The sequence below is a fragment of the Sorex fumeus genome, unplaced genomic scaffold (assembly GCF_029834395.1).
Source record: "Sorex fumeus unplaced genomic scaffold, SorFum_2.1 ptg000063l, whole genome shotgun sequence".
NCBI lineage: Eukaryota > Metazoa > Chordata > Mammalia > Eulipotyphla > Soricidae > Sorex > Sorex fumeus.
This window is the reverse complement of record NW_026606120.1, coordinates 21,066,819-21,089,324: the sequence shown is the minus strand read 5'-3', so window position 1 is coordinate 21,089,324 and position 22,506 is coordinate 21,066,819. Positions and strand designations below refer to the sequence as shown.

The 22,506-nt window shown below is 45.6% G+C and overlaps 1 protein-coding gene across 2 annotated transcripts in view; it reads left to right on the top strand.

Moving 5' to 3' along the window:
- The window catches only part of AUH (AU RNA binding methylglutaconyl-CoA hydratase), a 148,450-nt gene extending 126,416 nt beyond the window's left edge, over window positions 1-22,034 (top strand). For both annotated transcript variants that reach the window (XM_056127077.1, XM_056127076.1), the window contains 4 exons: window positions 13,600-13,787; window positions 14,898-14,948; window positions 16,346-16,393; window positions 21,416-22,034. In XM_056127077.1, coding sequence (XP_055983052.1) covers window positions 13,600-13,787; window positions 14,898-14,948; window positions 16,346-16,393; window positions 21,416-21,493 — 365 coding nt within the window. In that variant the 3' untranslated portion in view covers window positions 21,494-22,034. The remainder of the gene's footprint in view (window positions 1-13,599; window positions 13,788-14,897; window positions 14,949-16,345; window positions 16,394-21,415) is intronic.
- The last annotated feature ends 472 nt before the right edge of the window (window positions 22,035-22,506 follow it).

Here is a 22,506-nt window from a genome sequence, read left to right as displayed (position 1 = left end):
TTAATGGGTTAAAAGAGAGGCCAGTTATATTCCCCGGGAAAACCAACAATTTTATGTGTTTTAAACAGACACTCAGTGCATCCTGAATTTTCAGTGTTTACAGAGTTTTCCCTTGAAATACTATTCACCCATTGATTTTGCTATTTGTATCTCAGACTTCATTCTTGAGAGAAGTTCCTTCGTAATCTGTTGAGGGCATAGAGCATGTTTCTAATTTGATGGTAACAGAAATTTGACTGCTCTTAGCTGGAGTAGGAATATTGACTTCTTCATCTTCTTTTTTTTTTTTTTTTTTTTGAGTACTCAATTCTTGCTGGGTCCAAATCTTCTGGAGGTGGGGTAGGAAGCCAGAGACTTTGAGGCGGGGCCTCTGGGTTCCTCGGCAGGACACAGCCAGGGGCTGCCTGGATGAGGTCACTGCTTGCCCTGCCCTTGAGAGGTCGTGAGATGGGAATGCAGAGGTCTTTAGATTTGATTTCCCATAGATTTCCTTCTGGTTGTGCCTTACGTAGGTGCCTTACGTAGTTTGAAATAACACACTGATTTATTTCCAAAGATGTGTTTCTTCAGTGTGCTGGGGAAGGTTCTCTTCTTTTCTGAGCAAGCTAATTAATAGTGAGCAAAACAAACAACAAAGAAGCTTGTAGGCAACTAATGTTAGCGCCATTTCAGCCCAGTATTTCATGGTGACTGTTGCGTTGTTTTAATTTCTACCCTGTTAGGGCTGTTCAGCGAACATTTTTTTAAATGCCCATTGGATCGGTTTTATAAGTTAGCGTCCGCGTGTGAAAAAGCTATAGGTATGGTGAAGACATGCGTCTTCAGCATGACTGTGTTGGCATTTTCCCCTTGCTGGATTAGGAGAGATTTTAGCTGCTTTACTACGGCCTGTTTAGTGTCAGGAGTGGTTAGATGGTTTTGACATGCTTTTTGTTTTTTCTCACCGACGTGGCTTAGAATTTTGAGAACAGACTGGAGGCTGGGTATATTTCACAAAAGTAATATGTTTCCAGTCACTTAAGGTTGCTTCATCCTGCCTGGCCGTGCTCTGGAGTTGGGTTCGTCCCTCCTTTCTAATGGGAAACAGTTGTTGACTTGTTTTCTAAAGGACAAAACCTCATGTTATTATTATTTCCCCGAATGTTTGATAGCTCTTCGAATGAAATGCCAACTAGTTCTTGATTGCTCCGTCCACTGGGAAGAATCATGCTCATTTTGATTTGCTTGTTTTATTGTTTAAAGTGATAGCACAGCGGGTAGGGCATTTGCCTTGCATGAGGCCGACTCAGGTTCGATTCCTCCAGCCCTCTCACAGAGCCTGGCAAGTAACCCGCCCACACGGCAGAGCCTGGCAAGCTCCCCATGGTGTATTCGATATGCCAAACACAGTAACAAGTCTCACAATGGAGACTTTACTGGTGCCCGCTCGAGCAAATCAATAACAACTGGAGAACAGTGCTACAGTTGTTTAAAGTGAAAAGGTTGGGGAGGGGAACAGAATCAAGAAAGGACCTGGGGTGTGTGTCCAGGAGACCTCAGCAAGTGGGGACCTGGTGTGCGGGTCTCTCTTTGGACCCATCAGCCTTTGGACCTTTATTCGGCTCCATGTTGTCTTGTGTCTCTGCTGCTTCCGACTGCATCAGCCCTAAAAAGTCAAAAAGAACATGAGAGTGAGAATGCTTGGGAAGAGCCGCAGAAGCCGGGGTGCGGGCAGGCAGCCCAGAGAACCTCAGTGGACGTCCGTTTCTCTCCACCAATCTTTTCCCCATGGCCATGACCACTGAGCTTTTGTTCTGCTTGTGTTCCTGCCTCACAGACACCAGCAAGGAGGATTGAGTCTGTTGTCTTCTTCCCATTCCCCAGGTGTGTCCTTGGACTGGCTGCCTCCCACCACAGCTCTGTACCACTGAGGGTCTTTCCTAGATCTGTGCTGGGAGGGAGGCTGCGGGTGCTGAGACACCCAACCTTCCCCCTCTGCAGGTGAGAGACACCTAACCTTTCCCTTCTGCGGGTGCAGAGACACCCAACGTTCCCCTTCTGTGGGTGCAGCCACGCCCATCCTTCCCCCTCTGCGGGTGAGAGACACCCAACCTTCTCCCTCTGCAGGTGAGAGACACCCAACCTTCCCCCTCTGCGGGTGAGAGACACCCAACCTTCTCCCTCTGCAGGTGAGAGACACCCAACCTTCCCCCTCTGCGGGTGAGAGACACCCAACCTTGTCCCTCTGCAGGTGAGAGACACCCAACCTTCCCCCTCTGCGGGTGAGAGACACCCAGTCTTCCCCCTCTGCTGGTGCAGAGACACCCACCCAATCTTTCACTGTCTGCTGACAGTTGGGCATCCTGCTCACCTCTCGAGGTGTCTGGATGTTCAGAGGAGAATAATAGTCATTGCCCCATTGGATTCTCAGAGAAACATCGAGAAAGAATTGTTAAGTTGCATACACAGTATTTGTAAGTGCTCCCAGGACTTATGTCTGCCAGTGAGCAAGGGGGCTGCTGATTTTCATCACTGAACCTGCTTTGAATCAAGAATACCGAAGTTATTCCCATTTGCAGGACCACTGTCCATCTGTTCACAGCCAGATGTTCTCAGAGAAGACATCTGGACATGGGGGATTGACCACGTGCCTCTGCAACCATTGTAAGACCTTAATTTAATGAAGACAGCAAAGGCCAGGTTTCATGAAATCCTGTTGGAGCATGCGTGCCTGTACCTCGAGCCCCCGTGCATTTTATTTTATTTTTCCTGTTGCTTTTGTTTGGGGGCCACACTGGCGGTGCTCAGGACTTACTCCTGGCTCAGTGCTCAGGGAACACTCTTGACAGTGCACTTGGGGGACCGAATGGGATGCCGGGGATCGGCTGACCATGTGCAAGGCAAGCGCCCTCCCCTCTGTGTTATCACTCAGGTCCCTGCTCTTTGTTTTAAAGATCAGCACTGAATAGTTTTCTGGTTTCCAGTTATCTCCTTGTTGGTTTTGAGAGAACGAAAGCAGACTGTGAGGTTTGGGCGTGGGGGCGGAGAACGTGGACAAAAACCTGCTGTTGGGGTAAAGCACAAGTGAGGAGCCAGAAAGGTGACTTTGGGGGTGGAGCTTAGTAGGAGCCTCTGAGATGTTCCCTCAGAAGGGAGACGGTGGGGTTCCTAAAGTCCCCAGGAGAGACAGTGACAGGCAAACTGAAGGAGCCAGTTTGTGAGAGAAGGGGCAGCAGCTGGGTCAGGGGCAGGAGCTTCTGCCTCTGCGTGACCCCAGCCTCCGTCCTGGCAGCACGTGACCCTTGGCACAGCAGGTGGAGCTCCGAGGCCCTCAGCCCCCACACTGCCTGGCTGGTCCACCTGACCCCTGGCAGAGCTGGGGTTCTCATGGGGCCTAGTGGTTGCCTGAGAATTGCTGGGAGTGGCCCCGGGCCCCTGAGTTGAGGAGTCCTCAGTTCAATCACTTTGATTTTTTTGTTGTTGTTGTTGTAGTTTTTTGGGTTACACCTGGCAATGCTCAGGGATCACTCCTGGCTCTGCACACAGGAATCATTCCTGGCGGTGCTCAGGGGACCATATAGGATGCTGGGAATTAAACCCGCGTCGGCCACATGCAAGGTAAGCGCCCTGCCCACTGTGGTATCACTCCAGCCCCAGATTTTTTTTTTTAAATAAGATTTAAAAGTAGGGGCTGGAGTGATAGCACAGCGGGTAGGCGTTTGCCTTGCACGCGGCCGCCGGGTTTCAGCCCCGGCATCCCATATGGTCCCCCAAGCACCGCCAGAAGTAACCCCCTGAGCATTGCTAGGTGTGACCCAGAAAGCAAAAAAAAAAAAAAAAAAGATATAAAAGGAAAATTTACTTCTAGAAGTAAAAAAAAAAAACCTCTTCTAATCATATCAGCTAATGTCCTTAATAAGACATCTGCCCGAATTTCTGTTTGAAAAATGTTACCAGCACCTTCTTCCCCCAGGTTTAGGGCTTATTTTTTTTTTATACGTGTGTTGATTCATTTATTTTATAACAGTGGTAGTGTTGCCAGCCTAAGTTTGTCTTGTGTCTTCATGAAGTCCTAAGAAGGGAAAAGAGAAAGACTAAGATGTAAAACCCCCCAGAATGAAATCAAAACTTGGTATTTTCTACCTTGTAAACATTACAGAAACATAATTTATTATCCTGAACCAATGGTTAAGTCATCTGCACATTGCATTGCTGTTGATTGTGACATGTCAACCTTCTCTTTAACTCTTTCAATGCATGTATTAGCTGTCAGGAAACAGTAGCATCTGTTTGGTTTTAGGCTGTCTGCAGATGGGGAGAATGTCCGCACTTTCCCCGGCACTGGGAGTCTGCATGTCTGCAGGCAGCAGGAAAGATGGAACTGGCTAGTTCGAAAATGTTTGTTCCCTTTTTCTGGCAACAGCAAATTTACTGCGGTTTAATCTTCTGCTGCAGTAAAGATGCTACTTGAAAATACTGTGGTTTGGGTGGTATAATCCTAGGAGACTTCTCTCTAGAGAGAAGTTGTTTTCTTGGTGCTTTCTCAAAATAGTGGATTCAGTGGTAGAAATTTGGGGGCTAGGAACTCGGCATTTAAAAAAATATTTCCAGGGTCCAGAGCCATAGTACTGAGGGTAGGGGCGTTCTCCTTGCACGCAGCTGACCCAGATTCCATCCTGGGCATCCCATATGGTTTCCCAAGCCCCATCAGGAGTGATTACTGAACGTAGAGCTGGAAGTTAGCCCTGAGCACCGCTGGGTGTAGCCCAGAAACCAAAATAACATTTTTACATTCTTTCCAAGAAATACAAGCATGCAGATATTTTTGTAACACAGTTTTACAGCTTTGCAGTTGCTACCATTAATACCCATTTTCGATTTTCGTTTTCCATTAGTAATAGCGTTTTAGCCATATGCCCTGTGCAGTTTGCAAAGCACTTAGGTAGAAGAAGACCACCTTTCCCAGTTCTTATGAGCTGTGACCAGGCCAGGGAGGTACAAAACAGAAGTTGTTGGTTAGAATTGGTGACTCTGTTGACAGCTCCCGCTTCCCCTTCTCTCTTCTTCCTTCCCACTGCCAGGCTGCAAACACAGGGCTGGGAATAGCTTCCTGAAGATTGAGGATGTAGCATGACCACAGTCAGGGGGAAGCACGGCCTGGGTGGATAGGATAGCACCTGCAACCCTTGGGAAAGGCTTGAGAAAGCTGTCCCCAGGATTTTTGATTGACACCTGTAGTTTCAAGGACGCGTTTCAAGTCCAAGTAGTGAATCTGGATGTCTTTGTGAAGGAGTTAGATGTCTAAGGGTAAATGGAAAAGTTGACGATCTGGTACCATCACATTGGAGAGTCCTAGTGGCCAAGAACTCACTCCCTATGGCACTTGTTGATGTTTATCCTTGATGCTCATCCTATTTATCCTGTTTGGGGAAGGAGGAGCCTTGAGACTTAATGCAGAGTTGTTCAGAGAGTATGTGTGCAGAAGATGCAAATCAAAAATATCACGACCATTGGAATAGGTAGGCTTGGCCACGGTCTGAGAGGAGTGTTGTGTTTCAAAACACAGCTCCGTGTTTTACACAGGAAGTTCTGTGAGTGACAGTCCTGTACAGCACAGTGCTGCCCAAACCAAAAGCAAAACAGCAACAGAAACCATTTCACTGAAAGCGCCGGGCTCCCGGTTCAAGGTCTGGGTTGTGTGCTTAGAACAATTGTGATGTTAGAGAATGAGAGGGTAGCAAAAACTATTGAACTGAGCTCCTATCAGAAGGACCCAGAATGAATCTCAGTGAGTTCCCTGGCGAGAGCTGGCATGATTTGAGTGGCACCTGATTTGAGTGAGAATATTGTCAGTTCTTTCCAGTGCCTGGAATGAGTTAGAATCTTAGAATCTGTATGCTCGTGAGGGTCTCAAAGATTAAAAACCTTACCTGTCGCTTTTAGAAGATTCTAGGAAATACCCTGATTTGGAATAGAAGCAGCCGTTGTAAAAATCAGTGTTACAGCTTACATTTTTATTATTGAAAATAAAATTCTTTTCCTCACAGGCAAGAGAAACCTGACAGACATCCATGTGATGGGTTCCCTCCTTCTGCCTGGAGGGTTTTGGACACAGATTCCAAGCAACCTGCTCTTAGAATCCGGGAACCCAGAGAGCGGCCGTTAGTTCTGAGTCTCTGCTCACTCCTCCACTGTCTTGGCACATGTCAGGAACTCCGCATCTTCCGGAGCCCTGAGAGGTCTCACCCTAACCTCCATCACAGACTTCTCATTTGACCCTTGGAAAGTTTATAAATTCTTTACTTTCATGACATCCCGTTTTGAGTAAGGAAACAGAATCCCGTCCTAATAGATTCATTTAAGCATGCAAATGTGCACCTGATGAATTCGTTAATGTTCAGTGATTAGGTACTTGTTGTTTTAGATGTGAAATACTACACAGAAGTTATGATAGGCTTCTGTATACCAGTTTGAAGAATTTCCCCAACTGTTTTATTGATGTTTAGGAAAATTGGTTGGTACTTTTGATTGGGCCTTGAATATACTTTCCCCCAATAGAATGGTAGATTCTCTGACTGTCAGTTAGTCTACAGATTTTAAAATATAGAAAACTGATTCGAGAAACTGTGTTCAGCATTTTTTTTTTTTTAATGTACGGAATCTCATCCTGTCCTCAAAACTGGGCTTCAGCCTTCCATCTGTGCTGGTGTCGTGGCAGGCTCTGCCTCACAGCACGGGCTTGACTGAGACTGTGCTCATCCTTCCAGCATTCCAGCCTACCAGGCCTGCGACCAGTTTCTCTTTCACCATTGTTCCTCACCTCATCAAGTAGGACCTCACTGTCCTTTGCGAGAATGTCTTCATTGCAAAGTGATCTTCTCCACCTTTGCCTCCTTGGGTGACTGTGAAAAAAATCAAACACGTTACTATGTAGGAAGTGGTTAGTGTAGTGTACATATGGACTCACTTCCTCCTTCCCGCCAAATGTCAGCCAGCGCTGTCCCTTGTCTCCGTAAATGTGTGTAGCCCGTTTCCCTACTCCTGACTCGTGACCTGAGGATCAAGGAGTTTTGGAAACAAAATAGATAAATCATGCTTTCTCTTGGTTATGTATTAGGTGGGATCTATCCAGACCCCAATACACAGATGGAGATCTCTTTCTTCAGTCCCTCTGTACTTGGAGGCATTTTTTTTTGTACTAGAACAAAACTCTGTTCCACGGAGTTTACATAATAAGAACATACTTGAACTCTCTTGGGGGCTCACACATCAGGTGGTTTGAGTGTTGGCAAGGTCAGCATAGTGACCTCTTTCTCCTGGGCCGTGTGTAGTGTAAAGGGTTTGCCCTTGTGGCTTCTGTCCTGGTCTGAGCGGCGTCATAGCTCTCAGTGTCACGTGTAGCCATGGCAGTGTCCCGGAGATACCTGGTAATTGTAGGAAGGATATTTTAGAGCAGTGTCATTCCTGGAAGAAGCATCGTCCTGAGCTCCCCAGGGCGAGGTGGCCTGATGTCAGTGAGAGGCGATTACAGTCCCACCAGGCTTCAACGAGGGGCACTGGCCTTGCTTGTGGCCAATCCAGGTTTGATCCCAGTACCTCATGCCCCCCCCCCTTCCTTGCTCACCTGTGTTCTCATGTTCATTCTCCTCTGCCCTTACAGGGTACTTAAGTAATAGCAGGGGGCCCTCACCCCTGTAATCTAGTCTTTCTCAAGATGCGAGTCTTTCCAATCTGGGAACCCTCCAGAATCTTTATACCCTCGGTGGAGTAACTCAGGTACAGACATCTACTATCATCTGCTGTGAGCTTAGCCCTGCCCCACTGACCTCACCTTCCTTCAGATCCTCCTGCCATTGGTGCAGTCCTTTCCCTCGCACGGACCAAGCCTGAGCCAACCTTAGACACAGCCACTCTCCACCCTGGGAGCTCCCTGATCTGCATGTAGCCGCCCTGGTGGCAGTCACACGTGGCCACACCTTTATCGCCAGGTCCCTCCCAGCTACCCAAGTTTGAATTTATCATCTTGACAGGGCCTTAGAACCTTTCCTCTGCACTCAGTTCCTTCCAAAGCAGCATCACCTCCTTTCCTCTTACCCTGCTGTTTTCTCTCTGCCCCTCAGCCATAAGCATCATAAAACCAGGAATCGTCTTTCTGGTTTGCCCAAGAATTTTCAACCTCCATGATAGTGCCAAGGTTTCAATAAATTGGTGACCGAACCCATTGATTTTATTTGCAAAAAGTGAAACAGACAAACTCACGTTCAGGTTCAGTTTCAACTAGTGATTGTTTTTTCTATTGAGAAAGCAGCAAAACCACCAGTTAAGTTATTGTCTCATCCATGATGTTGGAAAGCATGCAGTTTCAGAAAACATACCCAAATCAAAAGGAACTTTGCTGGAAGTTCCCCAAATCCAGACGAGTCCAGAGAACCAGAGCTAGAGCACAGGCTGCAGCCTTGGAACCCAGGCCAGAGACTGGGCCTGGGGGTGGGGAGTCTTACGCGCATCACCCCTGCAGTTCTCATCCACGTGGGATGTCTCTGTTCAAGGACCCTCTCCCCCCCCCATGGACTCTCATTCCAGGGAGTAGAGTCCCACAGACCTGATGTTCCTGCCTCAGGACAGCAGCAGAATGCTGTGACCCCGTCTTCCCCACAATCGTATGGGAAGGGTCTTCCCCCCCAGCTGCACTTACACAGGATTCCTCAGTGGGGGCAGTGCGCGTTGGGATGCTGAAACAGGGCAGATGCTGAAAGCTTTGGCAGCTTGTTCTGAAACTCCTATCTGAGTCTCTGGGGCTTTGCCATCAATAGCTCCAGCTCCTACCTGCCTCTGTCAGTCCCTTGGTCTTCAGTGACAGTGACCTCAGGCCCCTGACATTTGCCCGAGAATGACAGTCTCACATCCCTGATTTCAGAGGATTCTCTCAGTTCTCATTCGTGAGTTTCCAAGAAAAGGTGCATGGGCACGCGGGACACCATTCCCCTTACCCAGCATCTCCGAGCCCTTTCCTGTTTGAAAAACACAAAACATTGAAATTTCAACCCACCAGTGTCATGTTCCTTCACCTATTAACATCTCATGAGTCAATTTAATCCCTGAAAATTTTCGTCCAGAATGACCTAAGTCATGAAGTTTGGCCTTGGCCTCATCACTGAACCACATCCTCCATTGTATGTACTGAGAAGAGCTTAAGCACGTTTTAGCAACCAGAGGAAAATCTTGGGGTGCCTAATAGGCACTGTTACACATCTTATAAGATACTCCTTACAGTACAGAGATGTCGGTCGGTACGATGTACAGGCCTTTTTGAAATGGCTGAGTGAATCCATTCTTAACCCTTGATAAGATGGAGGCTGCTTCTCCTCTAGCTGGACTGGGCAATTGGGAGCTCGTCCCGAGCGGTCTGGAGGCCGCTTGGGTGAGAGGCGGGAAGCCTTCTCTACCGAGCCACTCTCGGAATCTCAGAATCTGAGAAAGTGGCAGTGGGCTCATCATCCGCATCACTTTCATCTGATGCGCTGGAGGTGGAGCTATTTGGAAGAGATGAGGATCTCAATAGGGAACATTAATTCACCAGCATCAGAAATATTTTTACTTTGAGAACGCGTTTCTGCTGGAAACACGTAAGTCTCGTTTGGGACTTGGGTATGGGTGGAGCTGAGAGCGTCTTATCCCTAATATTTTCCTCCTCTACTATACTTCTCCAAAACAGGAGAATGAAATTAACAGCCTCCCTTGTAACCCAGAATTCCATGCGAATCTTAGTCCCTTCCTTAGAGCCCATGTAGACATTTTTCTTCTTTCCAAATCTTGGTCTCTAGAGTCCCTTCATCCAGGAACCCTGGGTTTATTTCAGAAACTACTTTAAAGCAGGCTGAGAGTTGGTCTCAGGAATGTGGTCTTCCGGGTCCCCTGTTCTGTGGGAGAGTATTCCGGGTCCCCTGTTCTGTGGGAGAGATACTGAATCAAATCCATAAATAGCTTGGCCCATTCAGTCTGGCTTGAGGAGCACTGGAAGAGCCCGGGGAGGCCCAGAGTCTGCCCCATCTAACTCCCAGCACCCTGAAAAATCTACTATTCCACTCTCCTTTGGGGGTACGGGGGGATACAGCTAGGACTTTTAAGTCTCAGTAACCTGAAAATTTGTTCTCCCACTCACCTCTGTAAGTGGAGGTTGACCGATGCAGTTCTTACCTTTAGATGCCCACCAGGTGGTGGTTCAGGCCCAGGCACAGGGATGCCAGATGTGAATTTCAAAGAAAAAGGCATGGGCTTGCGGGGACTCAAGCGGATGGCCGAGAGCCAACTCCCCAGGCCTGGCAAGGACATGGGATGTGTGAAGATCGGGGAATGGAGATCAGAACTGGGCCTCAGGCTGATCCATAGACAGTTTATTTCTCTCTCCTCCCAGTGTAATCCAATCTCTCCCCTACTATGCAATCATAATCGTAGTTTTGGTCATAGTCCCAGCCATCATAGTTCCATCATCCTAGTCTCCTCGCAGACCCCAAAGTCCTTATCCTCATTACATTTTCTTCCTCATCTTGCCGTCGCTGCATCATAGTCCTCTACTTCCAGTCATCGTCATCATCTAGGCCTCCTTCTATCCCCAAAGTTCCAAAGTCTTCAAAGTCTCAGTTCTCATCCTACTAGTCTTCAACATTTTAGTTCCCTCTTAACACCTTACAGCATAGTTTTATAGGAATCATGAAGGGTGGGGTACACAAAGGTGGGGTTGAACAGTGTCCTAACAACGAACAGAGGGAAAGCCACTCCTTTAGAAAATCAGCTCGAGGACAAAAATCTCACGTGAGGGCTCAGCTCTCTAGATTACCAGGAGATCCGCTCAAGGCGGGATTCCATCCAGGGTGTATGCTTTCTCCTTTCCTTAGCTAGTAATCCATTTACACAATCATAGTAAATTTACTTCTTATAATATCTCTAGTCATTTTGTATGAACACAGTAAGAGATCTATTAAATTAAAGGTTGGCTCTTCCTGGGGACATCTCACTATATATTCCAGACCACAGTCCTCAGGCCAAGTTAGTCTTTCTAACCCCAGCAGGGTCCTTATTCAGTTACTTCTTTTTGGGTCTATGACCTTGCTCTTACCTTATACTTAGGGTGCTTTGCTTGTCTCCTTTTGATGCCAGGGTAGCTTACAGCTTGCCCTGGGTCCATCCAGTCTCTTGGTCTGGACCCTGCTTTTGGAGTGCTAGGAATAAAGGGCGACTGAGGCTTACGTCAAGTAAATATGGATGCCGAGGAGTAAATACTATTTGGAGTCAATTAACTCCCGTGTTACAAAAACACAGCATCAACTGTTTTCCTGCGTCGATACAAAAAGGACATTACTAAATAAACCATCCAATGACATCAAGAAAAGAGAAAAACAATATAGGATTATTAGTGCTTGATGGAAGTGGGTGTGCCTCAGGGACTCTGTTGTGGGAGTAACTCAGTGGACCTGCGGGAGGGCCAAGGATATCCTGGGGAGCGATAGCACAGCGTGTAGGGCGTTCGCCTTACACGCGGCCAACATGGCCGACCCGAGTTCGATTCCTCCGCCCCTCTCGGAGAGCCCGGCAAGCTACCGAGAGTATTCGATATGCCAGACACAGTAACAACAAGTCTCCAATGGAGACGTTACTGGGCCCGCTCGAGCAAATCGACGATCAACGGGAGGGCCAATTTATTTATTTATTTATTTATCCAACACTTACCTGCACTCCATTTTGCTTTTTTGACAGAGATGTTGAATGTTTCCAGCTCCGTTTGTTGAGGAGACTTTCCTTGTTCCATTGTATGTCCTGACTTCTTTGTGCTAACTTAGACATCCTCATTGTGTGGGTGTGTTTCTGGGCTCCCCCCCTCCACCCGCCGCCCCCCCCCCCACCCCCCGCCCTTCTATTGGCCTCCTTGTGTTTTTGTTTCAGTATCATCTGGTTTTGATTACTGTTGCACGTCCTATGGTTTGAACTCAGGGCAGGTCATACTTCTGTTTCTTCCTTTTCTCTCAGGATCACTTGGGCTACTCATAGGCATTTCGTGTTTTGGTTATTGGTCTTGAGTGGGGAGCTTAGCCCACCCAGCCCTTCTACCTTATTTACTCAGTGTATTTTCTTTCCAGGGCCCAGTTGCATTTATTCAAATCTCTTTCTTCAATCTGTCTGTACTTGCAGGCATTTTTGGTAGTAAGAACTCCTGTTCACATAGTTCAGACAATCAAAACATATATTCACTGTCATGTATATTCTAAAATACACATTTTAGAATTGTATGGTTTTTTCCCTTGAAAAATTTCCTTGGGGCTTTGATAGGATTTGCATTGAATCTAGACTGTTGTGGGCAATACTTGGACTTTCTGATGATATTAGTTCATCCAGCCCATGAGTATGGGATACCTTTCTACTTCTCTGTCTTCTTTTTCTTTGAATATTCTCTTACAGTTTTTGTTTCACGGGTTCTTTTCCCTCCTTTGTTCTTTTTTTTTTCCACCCCCTCCCTCTTTTGTTCTTCAGCTTTGTTCTCGGGATGTGATCATACTTGTTACTTTTACTGTTGGTAGGAATGAACTTTATCACTAAAGGAAAATGGGCTTTCTTGTATCCTATTTTTTTGCTGTTGTTTTCCCACTTTTGATAGAGACAAGAGTTTTTTTTTTTCCTTTTAAAGTTATTTGAAAGAAAGACTTCTTTGTCTGAAGAGTTCATCATATAGGCTGATGGGGTCTTTGGCAAATGAGTGTGTTGCGTCTAAAAGTCTACCTGTAGTTGGTTTCCAGTTATGAGGCGATTTGTTTAATAAGTCACCCGGCCAGGTTTTATATGCTGTTGACTAAGACAGAAAGAGAAAGTACGTACATTTGGGCCCAAGCCAACGATGAATTTGCTTTCCCTTCTGAGATTTGGCAGACAGCCACTGTTCGGTCTCCTGGCCAGCAGTGCCCAGAGCAGCCTCTGTCCATTTTAAAGAGAACATTGAGATTAATTTCTAGCGTTACAGCTATTCTTGTATTTTAGTTCATAGAAACTAAAGCTTAATCTGTGTTACTTCGCTCCAGTTTCTGTTATTTAGTTCAGTTTCATCCTGTCACCAGAACATTCAGCAGGTAGATGGATCTGCCGGAGTAGAATATCAGGGGCCCATTACTATTTTTACTGGGGGGAGAAAAATAAGAAATATTACCAGGACAAAAATGTTTTCCTGGCTGTATTCATGTTAATTGCATTAAGATTCGTTTACAGTTTATTTTAACAAAAATGCCCGAGTTGAATTTCTCCAGTTTTAAACTGTGTGTAAGCTAAAAGAAAAATGCCAGGCTTCCTTCAATCGTCATTTCTCTGGCGAATTTTCTGATGGACAGTGGCCCTTGCCCAGCACTGTCTGTCTTATTTATGATTGTGGATTCAGCTAAAAAAATGTAGGTGCTGTTTCACAGCAGCAAGACAGCCAAGTGATTGATTCCATAAACTGAGAAATGAGATTGTCTCCAAGTAGCTTCCCAGTGACTCATGCCGGTGTCTGAATTTTCGGGGTCTAGCTAGCTGTGAAACCCGGGGACATTGCCTGTCAAGGTCATCGCACCGTCCCTCTGCTCTCTCGCCCACCTGCAGGGGGCACTCAGCGGCTGCCGCGCGCCATCGGGATGGCCCTGGCCAAAGAGCTCATCTTCTCGGCACGTGTGCTTGACGGACAGGAGGCCAAGGCGGTCGGCCTGGTCAGCCACGTCCTGGAGCAGAACCAGGAGGGGGATGCTGCCTACAGGAAGGCCTTGGACCTCGCCAAGGAATTCTTACCTCAGGTAAATCCAGTGAGGTTTGCTCGCTGTCTCCTCTAGAGAAGGATTAAAGGTATCCGAAGTCATAGATTAAGTTTTTTTATTGAATCATAGTGAGATGCGCAGTTACAAGGTTGTTCTTGATTGGGTTTCAGTCATACAGTGTTCCAACACCTGTCCCTTCACTAGTGCACATTTCCCACCATCAGTGTCCCCAGTTTCCCTCCTTCTCCTCCCCTCATTCCCCCCCCCCCCCCCACACACACACACACACACATACGCACACCTGCGACAGGTACTTTTCTTCTCTCTCCGCCCCTGCCTTTTCTTTGGGGCATTCTAGTTTGCAATACAGGCACTGAAAGGCCATGATGTGTATCCCTTTACCTACTTTCAACACTCAGCTCTTGTCCAGAATGATCATTTCCAGCTATCACGGTCTTAACTGTTCCCTTCTCTGTCTTAACTGCCCTCCACCCCCACACACTTGTGGCAGGCTTCCAGTTTTCTTTCTTTCCCTTAAAACTTTATGACATGGGTTTTATGTCTTAAAGCTAGGTCAAGAACACCCAGTTCTTTTCTCTTTGCCCCTCACACACCCTAACGAATTCTATGGCCTAGAGCTGCCGGGTGAAGTAGGCGCATTGCCTGAAGGATGCCTCATTGATGACCTGCCGGGGCCTGGTTGTTCACTGATGTCCACAGAGGAGAGACGCAGAGCCAGTGTTTGAACCTGGAGCTGTCCGAACCCCATAGGAATCAGCAGCACCTACTTTTTTTTCCAGCCCAAGCTTCCCTGGGTATATTGTGCCAAACCCTTTATCCCTTTTTCTTATCTCTATATCTCGGACACACACATGCCTTGGGCATATACCACCTGCTGACCTCCTAGCATCTAGAATTTGTGTGCTGCAGTGTGTTACAAAATCAAAATCACTTACTAATGCGTTAGAGTCGTTACAGGCGTTGAGTAAAGGCCTGCAAGACCCCTAAAATAAAATTTCCCTTAGCTCTCTCACAACCATTATTGCTGCTATGGCATGAACCAGAAATGGAATTTCTGAATTTCACTGAGATTTAGAACATCATTTGCAAAGGGTCACAACTGAAATCTGCCTTTAATTTGAATTCTAGGGACCTGTTGCAATGCGAGTGGCAAAATTAGCAATTAATCAAGGGATGGAGGTAAGTTCCCAGTGCTTGTTGCAATAGATCATTACAATCATGTTTGGACTTTGACACTTTTTTTTAATACTCTGCAATACAGCTTTTTCAGTGTGAACATTGTTGGAAGTTGCTGAGGGGGCATCGAACTACGTGAATGTTAGTCTGCTTATAGTTGCAGTTGGCTCAGTAATGAAATTGCAGAATTTTATCATTTTATTTATGCTCTGCAATTTATGATATCCATGTCATTTTTTTCTACTGTTAATAGGCAAAGCCTGGCAAGCTAACTGTGGCGTATTCGATATGCCAAACACAGTAAGGTGCCCGCTCGAGCAATTGATAACAATGGGAGGACAGTGCAGTGCAGTAGGCAGACTAACTGGACAGTAGTTCATAGCAAAGCCAAAGAGGGAGGCATTCTGCATATTCTCAGCACCAGCACTGAGATGTTGGCTCTCTTTTTTTTTTAAAAAAAAAAAAAAACAGCCCACAGAGAATTGGCCAGCTTGGAGCCCAGCCAGGCTCTCTTGCCTGAAATTCTCCATTTGCTTTCTCCAGAGCGCTCAGAATCCCAGCAAGTCTGTTCAGGTATCTTGGGACTCTGGCAGGTGGCTCCAAAGAGCAGATACCTTTTACCTGGGACAGGTAGGCAGAGCAGAGTAGCAGTACGGGTGCCCAGATATGTTGAATTTATCACAATTTAGTGAAATTATGGAAATTTTGAGGAGAGATACTTTTTTTTGGTGGGCGAGGGGGCAGGCTTATAGGTCACAATTTCTTCCTGGGCTTCCCAGCAGTCTAAAGATTGATTAGTTAGTAGTGAGTGCAGTTTTAAATATTTTAGAGGTAGCTTATTGGTTCTTTTTATAATTCAGCATAAGAGCACCAGTACTGATAGCAAATATCTTGTATGGTCCTTCCTGTGTGCATGTCGTATAAATTAGAGATGCTTTTTAAAGGCTTCACTTTCTCACTTAACTCTTTCAGAGGTGCTGCCATGACCCCCTTGTTTAGCTGTGACACTTTAACGCACAGAGATGATGAGTGTCACACAGCTCCCCTGATGGAGTCAGAATTCGATTCCTGAGGCCGTTTTAATTTGTGACATTTTTGAGAATTCGGTTATTTGGAATTAGGGGTGTTCAAATTGATTTTCGTGTGTGTGTGTGTGTGTGTGTGTTGGGTGAGTCCAGTAGTTTACATGGTCTGCTCCAGCATGGAAATGGACTGGGTGTGGGTGTGTTGGGGTCTCTCCTGGCAGTACATTGAGGTCGATGCCAGGCTGGGGGCCAGTCTGTGGCCTTCTCCCTTATTGCATGCACTCCAGCCCTCTGTCCTCTTCAGAGTAAGTATTATTGCACGTACTGTGTTTGTAAAAGTGATTTATGCTGAATGAATTATGTTTTTATCCTCAGGTTGACTTGGTGACAGGGTTAGCCATAGAAGAAGCTTGTTATGCTCAGGTATGTAAGATTGTCACAGATGTGGGGAAGATACTGCCTTAGCAATCATGCCTACCTCTGTGGAACTCATATGTGTAATCAATCACTCAGCAAGAGTTTTCTCCCTCCCACTCTAAAATCATACCAATGGATTGCATTTTATTTTTTCCCATTGGATTGTTATCAACTCTGATAACAGGTCCTGTTCTATAGACTAATTATTCTTGTCTGCATAATTACATTTAAATAAATTTAGTCCCATTGAACTTGAGTCCCAAGACTGATATAAACATGAGTTAGGAAGATGGAAATGAGTCGGTCTTTGGCAGAACCTGAGTATTTGACAGTCACTGACTTTCCCGGGTATGTTGTGCCCACTGAAAGTTCACTAGCTTAGTTATAGTGTCCCTTCTGTACACACATCAGCAGAGCTTTCTGTAGAGGAACAAAGTATCTTCCCTCCCTGCCTTCTCCTCCTTCCGTCCTTATCCAACTTTGTTTAAAGGCATCTTTAAAATATAAGTGATTTTTCTAATCTTTGTGAGAGTTGATCTCTACATCAGCTCGCATAGATGGATGGCGGTATCCTAAATTAGGAACTCTGTGGAGTGTTATTCAGTGCCTAATTCTGCTGATTAATCCCCTCTTCTCATTAGTGACTACCTGCCATGAATGAAGTAAATGACAAGCATCCTGTTTTAAAGGATTCAGTGATGACCTCAGAGTCTGAAAGAAAATTTTAAACACACATTTGGCTGTAAACCTTAATGAAATGTAAGAAAATAGAAATTATGCAGCCTATTCTTTCTTGCCACAGTTGAATCATACTAGCAAAATTACTAGTAGTTTGGGAGTTAAATCCCATGTAATACACAGGTGCCAAAGAAATCTCAAGAGAAATTGAAAATGAAAATACAATATCAAAATATATATGGAAATACAAAATCCATTCTTAGAAAGGAATTTTGGTAGCATTCAATGTAAGTATTAGAAAAGAGGCAAAAATCTAACATCAGTAATAAGCTTCTAGGGAAGGATAGTAGAAAAAGAGCAGTTAAATCCAAAGTATGCCAGAGAGAGAAATCACGAACTGTTCTGACCAAACTTTATCTACGGTGTTCACGGACAGAACTTTTATTATCATTAAGATGTCAGTTCTTCCCAACTTGTTCGTAGATTTGATAACATCTCAAAAAAGCCAGCTGTGTAATCACGATGTGACTAGGAACCCTGAGGCGCGCTCTCTCCCTTCCCCCCCCCTCCCTCTCTTTCTCTCTTTCTATCTGCCCCCCTTCCCTTCTCTTCCCTCCCCCCCACATTTGGTGGTCTTGGGCCGCTTCCCCACCCAGGATGGCTGATGCCAAGGGCGGACGAAGAGGAAATGAGGGCCAGGCTGGTTGGTGATCACTTGCCATTTATTCCATTCTTCCCACGCACCTGTTCCAGTCCCACAAGCCCCCGATTCCTGTCTCCTCCTGTCCCCTTGCTAGTCTCCCCACTTTCCCACTTGCCGCCTTGGTCTCTCTCTCTCTGTTCTCTCACCAACTCCCCACTAAACCCGCTGCCACATACCCAGGTCAGTAGCACAATCAGCATATGAAAGTCCTTTCTGATCGTGTGCAGCCAGCAGGTCAGGCTCCAAGGGCAAAACGGCCACTCCGGCTTTTTCTCCTTTCCTTAGTCCAATAACTTAATTAACATCTTAATTCTATTTCTTAATATTATTTTGTATGGACACAGTAAGAGATACATTAAGCTTAATAGGGTGGCTCTCCCGGGGACATCTCACTGTAGATCCCAGACTACAGTGCTCAGGCCAGATTAATCTCTCCTAACCCTAGCAGGGTCCTAATCTAGTTGTTGCTTTTTGGATCTTGACAGAATTTGTCCATGATCCTGCTCTTAACTTATAATTAAGTATTATGGCACTTTGGCCTGGCCCATTTTGATGCTGCAGGGGTAGCTCACAGCTTGCCCTGGGTCCATCTAGGTCCTCATGGGGACCCTGCTTTTGGGGTGTTAGGAAGTAAGGGCAACTGAGGCTTCAGTTGAGAGAACAGATGCTTAGAAGTGCATATCATTTGGAGTCAATTAGCTCCCAAGTTACAAAAGCATAGTATTAACTGTCTTCCTGTTTCTATATAAAAAAAAGACAGTGTTCTGAATTAACTATGGGATGGACTTAAGGATAAGAGAAAAGCAATGTTTACAAGTTAACAGAGTCTGATTAGGAGAGAAAGGTGATTGACCGGTTGGTAAAGCAGAGCACAAAGAAAGAGGTTACAAATAAACACAGAGGAATGGGAGCACTGGGATGGGAGTAACCCAGTAAACCTAAGCGCCCTGTGGCAAGGCAAAAAGGGCAAACCAATGTTACCCTATGGCTAGCACTTTGCTTGTTGTGTTGGTAAAACCCATCTGCTAAAGTTTATATGGAAACTTTAAAGAACCAGAGTCCCCAAAAGAATGCTGAAATACGTCAGAGGACCAAGGCAGTTCCTGAGCACAGTGCAGTAATGGAGGCAGCGTAGTACTGACAGAGGAGTATGCAGGTAGATCTGTTCATGGAACAGAACATGGCGCCTCAAAGTAGACCCACACAAACATCGTTTTCTGATACTTGACAAGTAGTAAAGGCAGTGCAAAGAAGAAAAAATATTCTCGAAAACAAGTAATACTGAAGCACCTGTGTGTTCAGCTGCCTCCCCTCCCCCCCACACACATACACACACAATCAAATCTAGACATAGAACTGCATCCTTCGTACAAGTGAACTCAAAGTGGGTCCAAGATCTAACTGTGAAATGGAAAATGCAAGATTTGTAAAGCTAGCTATATCACTTCCTCACACCATCCATGGAAATTAATTCAGAAGGGTTAAGACCTTCTTGTTAAATACATTGGGGATTATATCTCTGTGATACTGATAGGAGAGGAATATTCACTGACATAATACCATTGGCCAAGAAAGTAGCAGCATAAATAAATAACATCAATTTACCATGCTAAAAACATTTGCTCTAAGAAAGAAAGTATGAGTAAAATATACTGCCCTCCAGAATGGGGGAAAATACTTGCATTCTGTGCATTTGGCAAAGGCTAATTTCCAAAATATATTACAGCATTCATAAAACACCACAACAGAGGCTGGAGCCATATTACGGCAGGTATGGTACTTGCCTTGCACATGGCTCACCCAGATTCTGTCCCTGGCACCCTGTATGGTTCCCCAAGCAATCCAGGAGTAATCCCTGTGCTCAGAGCCAGGAGTGACACAGCCAGGTGTGTCCCTAAAACCAAATCACAAAACCTCAGCAACAACCCAAAAACACAACAAAAATGGGGAAAGAACTGAATAGACACTTCTCCAAAGAAGCCGTGTATCTAGAGGGCCAGTTGGCATGTGAAAAAGTGTTTATCACTGATAATTCGGGAGATGCAAGTCAGAATAAGTGAGTTAACGCTTCATACCAGTAAGAATGGCTTATGTCAAAAAAGTTGAAAGCAACCGGGGCAGGCCCGGAGGTGGTGGAGTTGTCGTACCGTCCAGTCTTGATGAAAAATGGTGTGGAGAGACCTCAAAAATCTGAAGAATTAGGATGGGATTCCATAATTCCACTCTTTGGCATCTATGGCAAGAACACAACACCACTCACTTAAAAATATATGTGTGCCTTATGTTCACTACAGCGCTATTTATGGTATTTAAGATCTGGAACTAGCCCAAGTGCCAAACAGGAAATGAATGGGTAAAGAAATCGTGGTCTATATACACAATTTGTACACATATTTATACATATATGAATACATATAATACAGTTTTATGTATAATGAAGTACTAGTCATCTAGAAGGAAAGTTGAACTCTTGCGTTTTGCTACAACATGGGTGGATGGAACGAGGGTTGAGTTATGTTAAAATAAATAGAAGGAGAAAAGCAGATACTGGGTGATCTGATTTGTGGAATAGGAAGAAATTAAACAAGGGAATAGACAATGACTAATGAAAACAAACCGTAAGACTCTGTCAACAGAACGAGTTTGCCGAGTGCCAGAGGTGGTGCAGGTATAAAGATGGACGTGCTGGGGGCCAGAGAGTGTAGAGGATAAAGTGCTTATCGTGCATGTCATTGACTTTATTCCATCCCTGGCACCACATGGTCCCCTGCACAATGCTGGATGTGACCCACACACCACCCCTTCAAAAAAAAAAAAAAAAAGATGAGCCAAACAAGATGAGATCTAGAGGCAGTGATGGAGGAATGTTGGCACTTCAGTGGTGAATGTGATGCAGTCAACATTGTGTGTCTAAAGCATAAATATTAATTCTGTTGTGAGCTGTATTACCTCAATTAAAAACATATATCTCCTGTATGATTTCAAACGTCGGAGAGACGGGAAGGAAGAACAGGAGCATAAAGGATGGGAAAATAGTGAGATCATTCTCGGTGACACTGTAATGGTGATTACATGACACTCCGCAACTGTCAGAACCTAGAGGGCTGCCACGTAGGGAGCCCTTGTGTGAGTGAGCTGTGTCTCTTAGTTAATAGCAACATACTGACCCATGACATGCAGCTGAGGTACCGCATGTGATGCAAGGAGTAATCATAGAGGGGAAGGGGATGGGGGATTTTAAAGGGTAGATGGGGATGAAACTATAGGAGAGTTCAGTGGATAAGGTGTGCCCAAGCCAGGTTCAATCCCCAGCATCCCCTATGGTCTCCTGAGCACTGCCAGGAGTAATTCTTCAGTGTAGAGACAGGAGTAACTCCTAAGCATCCCTGGGTGTGACCCAAAAACAACAACAAGGTTGGGGTGGGAGGAGTATATGGGAATGTTACACTTTTCATCAGACTTTGATCCTGGAGCAGCATGGTTTTGAACTGTCATGTGTGGTCCCAGTCATGTGTGGACATTCTACTGTTTAAGAAGTTAGCGTCCATGAATTCCCAGCATCTGTCGTGGCTGAATCCTTGAACTTGGAGCCTGAAATATATTTTATACCTTTTGGCGTAAATAACACAGTGTTTCCTTTCTTTTAGACTATTCCAACAAAAGATAGACTTGAAGGTCTTCTTGCCTTTAAAGAGAAAAGGCCTCCTCGCTATAAAGGAGAATAGAAGAGAAAGAAATCCCTGAAGTTTCCCTGTGAAAAATGTACTTCTGGAAGTATTTTTCAGACCTGCTGTATGCTTGGCACGGGGAGTCCCCGCGGCCAGAGGGAAGAGCTGCATCCCCTTTAGTGCATTACACGTCTGGAATGGCCCACGGTGTGTTCTGTCTATGTCGTGTCCTGTCATCTTCATCCAGATTGGTAACATTAGTGTGTATCATGTCGGAAACACAGATCCAGAGTTAGGCGTACATTTTTAAATATTTCTTGCATATGAGGCTTTCTGTTCTTAACTTTTTAATGTGAATAATTTATATATTGCACACTCTAGGAGATAATATTATTGATCGAATGTCTACTGTGCTGCAATAACAAAAATAAAAAATTGTTTCTACATACCAAAAATGTGAAGTTAAACCAAATAAAGTCTCCCTAAGGGATAATACATACTTGCACAGACACACCTACCTATATCCATCTCAGACTAATCCAGGAATTAATATTCTGACAGAAAATACCAAATATTAATAAAAACCCGTTAAAATGGACATTTTTCTTGGACCCTGTTCTTTCTGAATTAGATGAATCATTGCACGTTGGATTTCTCTCCCGTGATGTCTCTCCTGTGTCTCCATGAGGTTCTGGAAGACAGGCCAGTGAAGAACCAACCCAACCAGACCTAAGGCCCAGGCCTCATGAGGTTGCTGAGCCTCCTGTGACTTTGATACTTCTCAGATCTCCTGACCAGTGGCTCGGCCCCTGACCCGATTTAGAAGGAGGAGGCCGTGGCCAGAGTCCAGCTAGGCTGAGGGCGTGGCCTGGGCTCACACGTACTCTGCCTCCTTCCCTGTACCGCGTGACCTTGTGCAGGAACATACAGCACGTTCCAACAGCCAGCTCCCACCCCCCCCACCCCCCCCCCCCACTCCCCACCCCCCCCACCCCGCCTGGCCGGCAGGCTCTTAGGACCACACCTGAGCGCCTCAAGCCTCGTGATACAGGCAGTCCTGCTGCTGGTAC